At 53.6% G+C, this 13,963-nt stretch overlaps 2 protein-coding genes across 2 annotated transcripts; both read right to left on the bottom strand.

The window, feature by feature from the left end:
• Nucleotides 1-1,219: 1,219 nt before the first annotated feature.
• LOC121462929 (major urinary protein 4-like) lies at nt 1,220-4,481 on the bottom strand. Its single transcript, XM_041674907.1, has 6 exons — nt 4,365-4,481; nt 3,671-3,807; nt 3,383-3,456; nt 2,550-2,657; nt 2,280-2,381; nt 1,220-1,326 (listed from the first exon to the last, which is right to left on the bottom strand). The coding sequence occupies exons 1-6, from the start codon at nt 4,461-4,463 to the stop codon at nt 1,220-1,222; spliced, it is 627 nt and encodes a 208-aa protein (XP_041530841.1). The 5' UTR covers nt 4,464-4,481.
• Nucleotides 4,482-10,595: 6,114 nt separating this feature from the next.
• On the bottom strand, nt 10,596-13,469 carry LOC121463053 (vomeronasal secretory protein 1-like). Its single transcript, XM_041675101.1, has 7 exons — nt 13,380-13,469; nt 12,896-13,017; nt 12,556-12,626; nt 12,233-12,343; nt 11,554-11,655; nt 11,342-11,368; nt 10,596-10,672 (listed from the first exon to the last, which is right to left on the bottom strand). The coding sequence occupies exons 1-6, from the start codon at nt 13,467-13,469 to the stop codon at nt 11,343-11,345; spliced, it is 522 nt and encodes a 173-aa protein (XP_041531035.1). The 3' UTR covers nt 10,596-10,672; nt 11,342.
• Between the last annotated feature and the right edge of the window lie 494 nt (nt 13,470-13,963).

Genomic DNA, 13,963 nt, shown 5'->3' with positions numbered 1-13,963 from the left:
GGACAGCACCTGAGGAATGTGAGTGCCCTGCCGGTGTGGGCTGCTACTGTATCTGTTTATTATGAATGTCTCTCACCACCCCTCTGACAGCCTCAGGACCACTCTGCCCCATGGGTCCAGGACAGCATGGGGTGGCCACTTTTCTAGTGTCCTCCTTTGCTTTAGGGTCAGACCCCAGGTTTACTCACTCCTTCCGGACACCACACTGAACAGCTCGGGCCAAATGTGACACCTTCCTCTGCGCTGTCTCCTTTTTTTCCGGGCCTTTTGTCCTGGTTTTTTTTTTTCTGTTTTTTTTTATTTTGTTTTGTTTTGATTTTGTTGTGTTTTTTTTTCCTCTTTTGTTCTGCAGGGACCTGGCTCAGGGACACTCTAGAGAACTGCACACAGGGGCCAGCTCCATCTTTGGGTTTGGTGGAGGAATAGCTTGCTGGTTTGCAACCAGAGGTCCAGCTGCCCACTGGGGTTGAGCTGAGAGTAGCCAGGCACTTGCCTGCTCCTTAACTTCATGATTAAGTTCACTTACAGACAATGACTTCTAAGGCAGGAAACGGTCATTTTTGGGAGAAGGTCGGAAACCCAGGCAAGGAGGACCTGGCCTGACCTGTAAGGTCTTTCTGTGTATGCATAGCTCTCTTGGGTAAGGTCCTAGCCTCCACTGCTGGCCACAGATACAATGACTCAGGCTTTGAGAGACTTCATGATATGTCCTTCATATCCTAGAGGACAGAAAATCCCTGCCCAGGAACCCTGACTGCTCTTTGGGCTGATGAGGGAGGGGGACTTGATTGGGGGAGGGGAAGGAGGCAGAAATCTTTAATAAATAAATAGAAAATTCCTGCCCATGGCTAACCTGACCTTGGCTGTTCCTATGATGAGAGCGTGTTCAGGTTCAGGGGAGGGTGGGCAAGGACTCTATAAAGGTGACAATGCTGCTCCTCCCTCTCCTTGGGCCATTCAGGTTTGCTTGCCCAGACATACAGAGATGGGTCCTTCCAGGTCTGGTCTGGATAGCTCGGTCACAGGAATCCAGAAGTCCCTGAAGCCCCTCAGAGCTCAGCTGCTGCCCTGGGCATGAGATTTCTACCTGGGGACACCGTCCCTACCCCACCTTGTCAGAAACTAGGTGGATGCCACCCCTTCCTAGGGGAGATCCCCGCGGCCTTTGAGTACAGACAAAAAGGCACTGGAAGCCATGGGTGGATGCTGGGTTTATTTGCTACACGGGGAAGGGTGGTTCGGAGTTGATGGATGGATAGGAGATGATGATCAAGAATGCCAGGAGATGGAGGCCATGGACAGCACTGACTCTTGGGTTGCACAGGCCTGGACATGAGGGCAGCAGATGTCCAGTGGTCTGATCTCAGGCACTGTTACAAGCTAGGGAAGCATAGGCTTCAGATCAGTGTCCCGTCGTTCCTCTCTGTCCCTTCCTCCCCGTGCCCAGCCTCCTCCCTCCCATCACCCTGCTGTCCCTGTCTCCTGGGCCTTGATCTCCAAGCTCTCCACGAGGGCCATATTCCCCCAAATCCACTAAGCCCTGAGCCCTTGTCCCCACCTTGTGGTGTGGTTCCCAGAGCAAGGGTTTTAAAGAACCTATGGCGTCCCTCCAAGCTTTGTACTGCTAGGATGGACACAGGTTAATAGGTTCACACTGCTTTCTTGGGGATCTGAAGGGGCAGTCTGGGAAGCCAGGAGACAGAATTGAGGGGAAAGCCTGGATCCAGGGAGCCCCTGGGAAGGGGAGTGCCATGCAAGAGTGTATGCAGAGTGGGGTTCCGAGCAAAGCACAGAGTGAGCACGAGAGGCGCAGAAGTGGCCAGAAATAAAGTGTGTACTGGGGCGCATGTACACACACCCCAGAACCCTGGAGAGAGCCTGAGTCTTCTGGGCCCACCTGATGTTCTAATTCAGGCTGGGCCCTGGTGCAGCATCCTTCCCAAACCCTGACGGCTACACTCTGGGGCCAGGCTCTGCAGGACGTCGCCTGGAAAAGTCTGTCTGCCAGAATATGGATGATGAAGACTGGAAGGAGTCTAAACACCCACAGACCTCAGGAGCTACATCCTGCTGTGGACCGAAGAGGAAGCAGAGGTCAGAGTTCATCACGTGCGTCCCCTTCTCCCTCCAGTGTCCCATCTTCCTACCAGCCCTAGCTCTGCTAAGCCTCACACAGACCTCCTATCCTGCCATCCCCTTGATTTCCAAAGGGGTCACAGTCTTCATAGCCACCGTGGCTGGGGACCCACAGAGAAGAAGCTGTAGGAAAGGAGGCTTACGATCCAAGGACACGTCTTCAATGTTGCCTGCTCCGATGCCTCTTCTGGTTGTGTGCTTCAAATAGGCCACCAATCCCAGTTTACCTGAAAGCAGAGTCCTGCCTACAGCCAGCAGGGTGGAGAGCACAGTTGAACAGAGAACTGTAGGGAGGGTACTTGGGGTAGGGAGAACAGATCCAGCCCCTAGTTTCCCCCAGCCTCCCCACCCGCTTCTCCAGCTCTCCTGTCATCCCCTGCAGTCTCGAGGCTGTGGGTGGGAATGGCACCCACCATGGAGCTCAACCACAATGAGGGTATTTCCTTCCTGATGGTTTTCATAGTCCATGATGAGGAAGTCCTTAGTGACGGCCACGAAAGTCAGATAGTTTTTGCCTTGGTCTATAAGAAGAAACCAACGGTCATGAAGCTTGCTAGGACCCTTGTGTCTCCCGGTAGGTACCCTGTGCCTCCCCAGTTGGCAGTTGGTGCAGCCTGATTCCTCCTCCACACGGTCAGCCACAGGAGTCAGCAGAGCCCAGGGCACAAAGCCCACCAGCCAGTCACTCTCCTGCCTCTGCCTCTCTATCCGTCTTCCTCTTGTTCTGCTTCCCCCCAATTCCCTCCCCTGTCCCTTGATCTGGGTCTCCTTCTGGGCCAGAAAGTGGGGAGGGCATGCCAAGGAAGGGGAAGGGCTCGAGTCTCCCCCTCTGTCTTCTCCTGTCATCTGGACTCTTGCGCCTCACTGCCCCAACACTGCTTTGTGTTCCTTTAGCCTGATCAGCATCTGTTCCAGAGGGAAAACCTTACACAGTACTCCAGAGCCACAGCTGGGTGTGGGTTCCTGAGTGCCTCCCCCCTCCAGCCTCCCTTCCATTGCCTGCCATTTGAAGAAGGTCAGCTCTGGGCTGGGTCTCTAGGGAGGGCTTTCACGAAGATTATGGGGGAGTCCTGAGAACTCAAGGGGACACAGTGTGGGTTGCCAATTTGGATTTTTGAATTTCGGAAGACATCGGTGCTAGGTCCGGATGATTACCATCCCCGTCCTTCCTGACCCCAGCAGCCCCTCACACCCCACTTGAGCCACCATGCCCCTCAGGGAGGGAGGAGCGGCCGCCCTCACTCACACTCAAAGGTGTAGCGTCCAGGGATGTCCGTTTTCTCTGCCACGAGAAATTCCTTCACACACTTTCCATCTTTCCTAAGAGGAAAATAGCCTTCCTGAGCCCTGCCCTGAGGGATGGGGCCCTGTCAGGTCACCTGGATCACCCAGAGGGAGCTCTGGAAGATGCCCTGCCTCCACAGAACAGCCCAGAGGATCTGTATCGGCGGGGCCCTCTCAGGATCTGAACCCTAAAGAGCTGGGCATCTGGGAGGTGGTGGAGAGAATGTGGCCCTGCAACACGCCAGAATACCTGTGAAAATAGGTAACATTCAGGTTGCCGTTGGCCAGGCGGACAATACCAGTTATGAAGCACTGGTAAGCACCGCCTTCTTCAATGACGGACCGGTTAGTGGAAGCCAGATTGAGGGTCTTCCAGGCCCCTGTCACCTGCAGAGCAAGGTTCTATCCTGACCACAGAGTCCTGGGAGCATCTCCCTGGGCAGTGGGTCACGGCAGGCAATGTCCTGCCAAGGTATAGAGTATGGACCTCACCTTACCTCTCTTACTGTGTGCTGAGAAGGTGCCTTAGGGTTTGACTCTCCTCCTCCACCACCCCCCAATCAGACAGGCCAGCACAGTATAGCCACTGCCCATGGACAGTGCTGATAGAATATATTGACTCTCTATTGAAGAGAGGTGGCGTCGTCTACCATATGAAGGTCTCAGGGTCTCTGTGCAATAGCACACACAGTAGAAAACCTGGTTACCCTGTCTCTCCTATTTGATCCCTAGGTTCAGGCTCCTCCTGGGGCCTGGCCAACTGCAGTAGGGCTTTTATGTGATTCATACTCTAGGGGACCTGGCAGTGTCCCCTGAGCTCCTGGCCTCAAGTAGAATGCCAGTCCTTTGGTGCCCATTGTAGGGAGTTGCAGTCAAGACACTTCAAGGTGACAGAGACCTGGAAAAGATATGGGGTGACTCCCTGCCTTATTCAGAGACCCCACCTGATCAGGGCTGAAGCCCTGCTGCACCGGAACCTGGCTTTGGTCCTGCTGGGTCCAGGCCAGGTCCAGCCCCACAGCCAGCAGCAATAGAAGCTTCATCACTCTGCTGTGTCTTCCTGGGATGAGTCCTCAGGATATGGGTGCTCAGAGGCCCCAGTTGGCTGCATATATACTGTTGGGAGGCAGGAAGTTCTTCTACCCCTCCCCCACCCACAGGAGCCAACAAGTTTAGGAGTTCAGGGGAGGATGCTGCCAGCCCTGGGACTACAAGATGCCTCCATTAAAAGGTCAGAGTGTGGGCCAGGACTGGGACACTGTGTGGTTTGGCTTCTGGACTGTGATGATTTTGTGGGTGGGCCTGGGACACTCTGGATGTGGCACCTCATTGGCCCGGAGAGATAGCCAACGCCAAGCCTTCACGTCTCAGCAGGTGAAGGCTGAGCAGGATATACAGTGTTGAGCCATGGGGAGGACACCCCTCAGGGTACCCTCTGTGCCCTTATGGAACTCCCTTGTGGCAGAGGCTTCCCTGCTTTCCCAGCCCCAGCCTCAGCCCCAACCCCAGCCCCAGTATTGGTCTGGAAGCCAGGCTATTCAGTCAGTGAGACTAAAAGGATTATCGCTCTGAAGGTCAGAGCCATAATTGATCACACGTGCGTGTCTGCAGAAGTGCTCAAGGCCATCCAGTTGGGGGTTGGCAAGGAGATCTGAGTTCCTAGTCTCCAGATCACAGATCTTTTCCCTCCTTTGATGACAGAAGGACCAGGGTAGTCCAGGGCCACTCCAGCGGTCTCGGTGGAAGGCCCACTGTGCTCCATGGTGAAGCCCGAGGGCTCCGGCTAGGTTGTTGCTATGACTTGGGCTTTCTGTCATTCAGCTGCAGCTGCTCTGATCAGGTGGGCTATGTGTGCACACATACGTGTGTGCATGCGCCACGAGCTCATGGTTGTATACATCATGAGCGAGTGTACATGTATATATGTGTGCAGTACGATTGTGGGCCTCTGATCCTATGTGCTTTGCCTGTAAGTGTGCTTGCATGTGAGAGTAGACATGCATCTGAGTACACACATGTACACACGACAACACTTTTCTGCTTGATACATGTTCACACGCATGCAATTGCCTCTGTCAGAAAATTCACAATTCTCGGAACGTTGTGGAAATTCCCACTATCACCTTGGGACACCATGGACTTGTTCGCAGATATGGCCTCTCTAGTATCCACCAACGTATGCTGGGGGCTGGGCAGAGCTGAGCAGAGCCTGGGGCCAGTGTTGGCTCTAGAAATATAGTGGAAATTTCCAGACTGAGCCCATGGAGACAGGAGCCAGCAAAAGAGGCATAAGGTAGGGTGAAGCTATAATATTCTGAAGGACCTGGGTGAGGACAGATGTCACTCTTCAAACCCTAGACACCATGAGGGGCTTCCAGGCAGGAGTGCTGCGGGAGGAACCATGTTCATCCAGATGTTGAATGCAGGATGCTGAAGTCCCTGCATGAGGAAGTTCCCCAATGGGTAGTGTCAGCACCACCTGGTCCTGGGCACAGATCAGACACCTGTGGGATGGTGGCTGGTGAGGGTTATGGAGCCTTCAGAAATGTATAGCTCTTTTGGGGGTTCTCACACAGCCTCATGGACAGGATCTGGGTCTGTATTCATCTCCTGTTTCTGTGTGTGGTGAGGTGAGGTGAAGGGGTCAGAAGAACAGTGTCCTAGGGAATGAGCCAGCACAGGTAAGGATCCAGGTCCTGCGAGCACTGCCAGGCGGGTCCCCAAGGTAGAAAGTGAAGCTTGAAGAAGGTGTGCATCACCCTTCATAGAGGCAAGCTGGGCCAGGTCCTTGTGTCCGTTTTAACACGACAGTGAGAAGCTCTGGGCCTGCTCAGACCACACCCTGAGCCACTGTTCTCCTGTGGCTACCAGGGGCTGTGCAGGTCCATCTCCCAGACATAGGTCATTATGTGCCCTCCTCTCAAGTGTCCGAGCATGAAGTCACATTCAATTCCACCACCGAGAAGACTGAAAGATCAACTCATGGGGACATCCATCCCTTGGGCCTAGCCCACAGGGTACCATCAAAAACCTCTCCCACTGCCTGCCTTCCAGGAACAGAGTGGACCTTCCCATGGCCAGGGGTGAGCCCTTGAGGCCCAAATGGAATTCCCATTCTTGTAGCTTGGAGGCTTCTTTGGTCTGAGGGTTCTAGGGTTAGACGTTTGTCCTAGGGCAGGTTTGGTGGACAGGAAGCTGCAGAGCTCTGGGAACACCTGTGATGGCTGGCTCTTAGTCTTTTAGCTACGAGCTGGCCTTTTATGTTGTTCACTATGCCTATGACAGTGGGCGACTTAGTGGACCAGGGACTCCAGGCTCAAATAGCCAAGACAAGCTGAGAGGCATCTGGCTTAGCTCCTGGGGCTTGTGGACATCACTTGCTAGGTGCCCTTGGATGATGTTTTAGGCCTTGGAAAGCTGTGTGTGTGTGTGTGTGTGTGTGTGTGTGTGTGTGTGTGTGTATGCCTGCCTGCTCATGGCATTCTGGGTCTGGCCTACTTGCTTTTGTTGAGTCATCTCCCATGGTTCTCCTGGTTGTAGGCCACACAGAGAAATGCAAAATAAGCTAAGGACCTACTGGGAGGCTTAAACCAGCTTTTCATATAAGAGGATTCAACCTCTATCTGCCAAATGGTCATCTGGGGACTTGAGGGACTAACTTGGAGGCTGTCGTGTTAGAATCTAGCTGCTGCTCAGGCCATGACACCTTGCAGCTGCCTGTCCCCTTTCCAGATACCATGAGACACTCTACAAAGACACCACTATGAGTCTTTTTCTAACAAGCTTTCTGGTGCTGAGATCTTTCACTGGGGTATCGGTGGCCACACATCCTGGTCCCCACCCCGTTTCTTGCTACTTAGAACTCATTGCTGGTAGCTCCAGCTGAGCCAGCTGGAGGAGGCTGTTGGGGATACCTCAGTTCAGAACAAGTGGCCCAGATTCTGGTACCTGTTGGCTGATCTCATGTCTGGCTCCCTTGAGAGCCCTAGGTCTCCTGTTCCTTAGGTTATGGGGCCGGGCTTATAAGGTATGAAGTAGTAAGAAGACTCCAGTGTTTTCCCACTGCCTGCACCTCACCTTCAGGTGCAAAATGGTGACATGTCTCTTGCCCTCATTGTCACCAATGAGGGTGCTTGGGTCTGCAAGGTGAACAGGCACATAAAGCTTTAAGACATGAATCTGCCTCAAGGGGCTGTGCCAACCTCTGAAAAGGGGCCAATAGGGGAATTGGTGGCAGAGCTTGGGACAAGGGCACTCACAGAGAGAGTATTTGGAACCATGGCTTCCCTTTGTAACTCATCAGGAAGCTGGAGGGGAGGAAAGTATTCACGCTGAAGAAAGGAGCGGTTCCGGGCCAGTGGCTAGGCACCACTTTTCCAGAAACCTACGGAGGAAATGAGCGTGATTAGTACTCCGGAAGGGAGAAAGGAAGAAAGAAACACAGGAAAGACAGGAGGGGAAGGGAAAGAAAGGGGAGAGGAGGAAGCTGAATAGGGGTGTGGCAAAATTAGCCAACACCCAAGATGATCATAGCTAAGAGAATTCATCCACGACCGGAGATGGTGGGAATTATGGGAAGAGACTGTGACTGATGGGGGAGAAAGGGCCTGTGGGGAAAGCAGAAAGATTCTGAAAGGATTTTGTTTTAAGATCAAAGACAGGTACAGCAAGATTCCCTACCCTTGCCGCTCTCTCCCACCATCAGCAGAGGCGGCCAGCACAGACCGGAAGTGCCAGTGAAGTCGTTACTTTCTACCAAGAGTGGACGTGGCCCCATCATAGTAAGGAGCGGATTAATGACTCCGCTGAGAGAAGAAAACAAGAAGGTCTGAAACCTGATCAGCATTCCTTGAGCCCAAAACAGGAACAGGGTGGAGAAAGCTGAAAGAAAGCAGGGAGAAAAGCGCTCACAAAGATGGGCCTGAAGGGCACTGTGTTGAAGCATCCATGTCTGTCTGATCAGTACTGGTCGCCTGTCCACCCGCCGTCCAGTTTGCCTCCCCATCCATTCATGCATCCGCCTAACTCTCCACCCCTTTGTCTTGTCGTGCATCCGTTCACCCTCCCACGCATCCATTCACCATGGCTATACTCCACCGGACAGTCTCTCATCCACCCCTCCTCCTCCCACCTTCCCCCAGCCACCCACCCATCCACTAAATGACCAACAACGTGGGATGGAGATGCTTGTGACTCCGTGGTCACGCTGGCATTTTCCCGAATGACATTGAGAGTCCAGTGTTTTACCCATCACTGTTCATAGAGGAGCTCAAGATAGCAACGTTCCTTCCAAGCAGTGGCTTTGACCTCCGGGGATGTTAAAAAGAATATATATCCTGTCATCATGCTACCGTGAATGTGGGTTTGGGGGACCCTAATCAACACTAATGGAAATCTGTATCGTGTCTTACTGAGACCCCACACACTGGGCACGAATGCACCACACTGCCCCATGTGGAGTGCCTGCCTGGGCACCGTGTGGGCCTCCTTCTCTACCCGGCAGAAGTCTGTAAACCACAAGAGAGGAGCCGTGCTGCCCTCCGCCTCCAGCTCTGGTCAGGAGCACTGAGTTCAGACCAGGGTCTGACCCCAACGAGTCCCACTTCAGATTCTCGCCTCTCTTTGGGTAGCCTGGTCATCTGTTGCTCTTCGTCCTGCTGCCCTCCTTAGAATGTGCTGCACTGAGACCAGACTCAGCACGGGATCCCACTCTTGGTCTCCATGGCTGCTCTGCCCTCTGGCCTTCTGAGTCTGTCTAATTCGCGAGGGAGGCCTTGGGGCGGCAGCTGACCCTCCCTCAGTCACACGGAGGCTCTAACCATCTGCACTGGAGACCTGACCACAGTTTTGCTTGGGCCTCCCCCTCAGACAGAGGTAACCTGGAGGGTTCTTTCAGTGTGGGAAACGCTTCCGTGGGATCTGGAGCCAAGAGCTGCTGTGCTCCTGCCCACGTCACGCCCAGGCCTTGTTCCCACAAGAAACAGAGTTCCTGTGCCAGCCATCCGCCCGGACCCTCCAGCTCTAGGCACAGCGTTCCGGCCCTGTCTAGACCCTTTCCTTGGTTGCTGGGCAACATCCAGATCTATCCACACTTGTGGTCATATGTGTGTATATGTGTGTCTGTGTATTTGTGTTTTCACATCTATGCATCAGTATGTCACATGTGTGTATATGTATGTATGTCTGTGTTCCCGTGTTTACGTATGCATACATGTGTGTGCCTCCGTATGTGCACTTGTGTCTGTGTACACAACCTATGTGTAATGTCAGTTTTCTGGAAACTGCCATAAAGCTGGTGTTTTGAAACAACAAGCTGACCATTCAACACTGCAGTGGGGACTCCCTGCCAATGGGGGGACCTGAGCACGTCCTCCTCATGGAAGCCACATGACTGTATGAACCCCAGTGGTTTGTATTAGAGGCCTGCTGTGTTGTGTAGAGTTCTTGGGATGCTGGTCGTTCCCATCAGTGACAATGTACTGGGGACTGGGAAGGAGAGAGAGAGAATTGGGTCTTAACTAGCCTCTCATCATGCTCAGAGCATAGTCTCAGAATGATCTAAGGAATAGCATTGGTGGTATCAGAATGTTCTAGCAAGGCTGCTCCTGGAGCTGGGTCTTTTTCCACAACAGCTCCTATATTTGTTCAGCCTGCAGGGAGAGGCCACAACACTGTCCCCTACCCGTGGAAACAAATTCTCAATGTCCTACAGTCTGCCCTGCTGTGCCTGGGAACCTAGCCCCAGGCCTGCGCCCTGGTTACATTCCTACCTCAGTTCCCGGGTGGTCCCCATCTGCACACAGACTCTTTTGGTCCTCACCTTTGTCTTGGAGCCCTACCTGCAATTGTCACGGGCCTGCCCCAAACCTGGGCTTTGGGGTGACACACCTACAGAAGGGTCCCAGGGGGGCCCCAGAACGATTTTGAGCTTCCAGGCCTACACCAAACAAGGCTAGGGGCTTCCTTCTCTCCTATAGTTCTCAGCCATCAACAGACCACCAAGGGAGAATAAATACATCCATCCAGGGGCCACATACCCAGAGTCACCAGGGACTACTGAAGCTTTTTATTGATGAGCAGAGGAGGAGGAGGAGGAGGAGGAGGAGGAGGAGGAGGAGGAGGAGGAGGAGGAGAGAATAGGGAAGAGAGAGGAGAAGTCAGATGGCCCAGCAGGGTACACTTTCCACATCGCACAGGACAGAGGTTCTGGCGGTACTGTCTTGGGCGGCTTTGGAGCTTGGTTCACCATGATCTAGAAAGGAGACAGAGTGAGTCTCTGCAGCAAGGAGAGTAGAGTCAGTCAGTGCAGGGTTATGGTGGGGGAGGGACGATGGGTGCTTTGTAGCAGCACCACAGGCTCTCAGAGATGCAAGGAATTCCTTTCTTCTGACTTCCCTCAGGAAAGTTGTCTATGCAGTGGTCACCAGGCAAGGGTGTGGCCTACAAGCGGGGGCCATAAAGGATACAGACATCATGATTTCACCTGTGCCTGGTGTGCCTAGGACTTTCTGCTCCATTATCAAAGTGTCCTCATGTCACCCAGAGTCGGCTCATGAACATGTGTGTGTGTGTGTGTGTGTGTGTGTGTGTGTGTGTGTAAGAGAGAGAGAGAGAGAGAGAGAGAGAGAGAGAGAGAGAGAACAATGGCAGGTAGGAAGTCCCCAGAAGGACCAGGGCAAGGCTAAGAAGGACAGGCACTTCCTGGCTGGGTGGCAACTGGGCAGCTTCACCTGCCCGCCACAGGTCACACCACCAGCACGAGTCACTGATGAGGTGAGGACAAGTAGGAAACCTTAAATGACCCAGGAATGAAGCTAAAGAAACCCAGGGTGTTGGGATGCAGAAACTGGGCAATTCCTGGCTGCAGCCGAGAGCTTCCTGCTGAATCCCAAGGCTCTTGTTGGCTTCAATGGTCACTTACCCTAGTCACTCTTGGGTTCACATTTGTCTGTAGAAAGCAAAAAACCCCGAGATGAGGTCTGGACAAGAGCCCATCATATCTACGGCTCCTCCCATGACCAAGACCTGCAGCAGGGCCTACAGTGTCCACCTGGGGTCAGGGGACGTGAGAGTGGCAGGGTTACAGGTGGCACAGCAGACAGAGAAGGGGACATGGGCTGTGTGTGTTCTTACCCATCTGCTCAAGTACGGCCAGGTTGTCTGGTACAAGCCCCTTTTCCTGTGTGAACTCCTTAAACTCTTCCAAGGCCTCCAGGTTTTCCTTGGGGTCCCTCGCTGTGGAAAAGGGATGGGTGAGCAGAGGGAGGTGTCCACACAGGTTGGGAAGGAGCCAGTGCCACAGACAGGAGCTCTGCCCAGCATCTCAGGCTTCATCACAGAATAGCCGAGGGCAGAAAAGGAGGTAGGGAGTGTTGATACCGAACTTGGGGGGGCATCTGAGCCACCAGATGACCCAGGAAACCAAAAGCCTTCCAGCGGGGGCCTGTAGCATCTTGCACCTGACCTAAAAAGTCCCCATCTCCCAGAGGCACTGAGCTGAGAAGGTGCCAGTCAGGATACCACGTCCCCACATAAACCATGCCTGACGCCCCGAGGCTCCACAAAGCAGCTTTAGAAGCATCTGTAGTCAAGAGGCCTCTGTCCTGGATGGTCCCTGCTGGGCCTATCAGTCACTACAGCGGAACTCAGCAAGGTGGGTTCAGCCGCCCAGTAGCATTGTGCCCTGCTCTCGCCTGCTGCTCCTTTCGCTCCTTTCCTTTGTGGGGCCTGTTCCCAGGGAATCTGCTGCTCTGAAGAAGAGGAACAGCGGGGCTAGGCACGGGTGCGTTAGGCACTGGTAGGTGAAGCTTACCTATGAGCTGGGTGGTTGTGAAGTGCATGCCCTCCATTTCCCCATCACAGTAGATCAGCCAATGGTCCTTCACAGAAGACAGCTGCACCTCCAGTTGGCTCTTCCCCTCAACTGTGGAGGCCCCGGAAAGAGCAAGGTAAGCTCCACCCTGCAAACCATCACCTGGGTTCCTTTTCTGACGGCCACGCCAGACTCCAGTCATAGAAGCTCCAGTCATCTCAGTGACTATCCTGGCCTGTGATGCCTCCTGGGGATGGGACTTAACAGGAAGTGCTCCCTCCCATGGGCTGCCAGTCATCCATCCCGGGGTTCAGGGTACTCACAGGCTGAGTAATGTCTGGGCACATCTGTTTGCTCCAAGACGGTGGTCAATTCAAGACACTGGCCATACAGCCTGAAATCAGAAACTATTTTTGCAGTGGCCCTCTTAAACCGACCTCTCAGCACCTGGGAGGCAGAGGCGGATGGACCTCAGTGAGTTTGAGACCAGCTGGTCTACAAAGCAACCGACCCTCATGCTGATTGGGGTCCACCCTCCACATCCCGCCTCTGGACTCTTCTTTCCAAGTCAGAGGGATTTTTTTTTTTTAAAAAAAAACTACCCATTGAGAAGTGATGGGCAAGGTAAGAGACCAACCCAACGCGGGAGCCACAGACACTCACGTATGTGCGAAAGAAAACTCCAAGTCACCGTTGTCCAGCACCAACACAAATATGGGCGAGACCTTCTTTATTGGAATGTTGTCTTTCATCACCAAGGCCTTCATGTACCACTTCCCAGAAAACTAAAAGATGGATGTTCTCTTTGCCTGGTACCTGCCCACCCTCCCTGTGGAACACCTGCCCTCCAAGTACCGCTCACCTCTGACTATTTCATTCCCCCACCGAAACACCGAACACTCATATGATGGAGACCTGCTTACTCCTAGGGTACCAGGGCCGCCTTCTAGTACATTTTCTCAGTCTCCAGCCCTGCACCCAGGAATGCCTGAACATGCATCGGGGATCCCTTAGCTCCAAATTGGTCTATTCTCTTTGGTTACAACCCTGCAATAAGGGGTCAGACTGGGATCCTCCCTGAATCCAGAACCCTTGGTGTCCTGCAGTAAAGGCTGAGATGCCACCCTGTCCCCCAGCCCTGACTCACTTGCCTGTTATTCAAAGCAAGGGATGAGGAGTTCTGGGCCCGCAGGGCAGCAAGCAGGCAGAAACTGGTGGTCAGGAACAGAGCCTTCATCTCCGGGGTCTGTGTTCATAGCCAATGAACGGATCGCTGGAGCTGAGAGGCTGTACCGGCCCTCACTTGACTGCCCTTTATACACCCACATGCAGGGTCCTTGGGGAACTTGGCACAAAGGACCAGGTCCTCCTGAGTTATGCCCACAGCCAGCTGGCAAGGAGAATGTCGGCGTTTTGTATAACAGCTTGTTAAGACTTCAAGAGATCAACAGGCCGCAGGCCATTCCAAAGTGTCAGCCACTGTGTGGAGTCCTAAGAAGCTGAGGGAGAATTAGGAACTCGGGGGAAGTGACAAGCCTCCACACTGTCCGAGGTTCGTGTGGGCAGAATCCGAAGAGTCATATGCTTCTTCCCAACCCTCCTCATAATCACCGTTGATTTGTTGTCTGAATCTGGAGAACCGCAAGGGCCACCCAGCAGTTACGGGGGCGGTGGGTGGGGGTCAGAACATGAGAAAGAGCAGGATTTCAGACTTGTTCCACCCTGTGTGCA

Source organism: Microtus oregoni, unplaced genomic scaffold, assembly GCF_018167655.1.
Source record: "Microtus oregoni isolate MIOR12 unplaced genomic scaffold, Mior012 000025F_ref0000491, whole genome shotgun sequence".
Lineage (NCBI taxonomy): Eukaryota > Metazoa > Chordata > Mammalia > Rodentia > Cricetidae > Microtus > Microtus oregoni.
Note: the sequence above shows the minus strand (reverse complement) of the source record. Positions and strands in the feature narration are given on the sequence as shown.

What these genes read in the sequence shown, in the direction of transcription:
- LOC121462929 (XM_041674907.1), bottom strand. Translation starts at nt 4,463, where the DNA reads ATGAAGCTTCTATTGCTGCTGGCTGTGGGGCTGGACCTGGCCTGGACC. An exon ending in TGGACGCTACACCTTTGAGT is followed by an intron (nt 2,658 to 3,382) that starts GTGAGTGAGGGC and finishes TTCTTCTTATAG; the next exon opens with ACCAAGGCAAAAACTATCTG. An exon ending in TGAAGACGTGTCCTTGGATC is followed by an intron (nt 1,327 to 2,279) that starts GTAAGCCTCCTT and finishes CCTCATGTCCAG; the next exon opens with GCCTGTGCAACCCAAGAGTC.
- LOC121463053 (XM_041675101.1), bottom strand. Translation starts at nt 13,469, where the DNA reads ATGAAGGCTCTGTTCCTGACCACCAGTTTCTGCCTGCTTGCTGCCCTG. An exon ending in GAGTTTTCTTTCGCACATAC is followed by an intron (nt 12,627 to 12,895) that starts GTGAGTGTCTGT and finishes TTCTGATTTCAG; the next exon opens with GCTGTATGGCCAGTGTCTTG. An exon ending in GGCCGTACTTGAGCAGATGG is followed by an intron (nt 11,369 to 11,553) that starts GTAAGAACACAC and finishes TGCTTTCTACAG; the next exon opens with ACAAATGTGAACCCAAGAGT.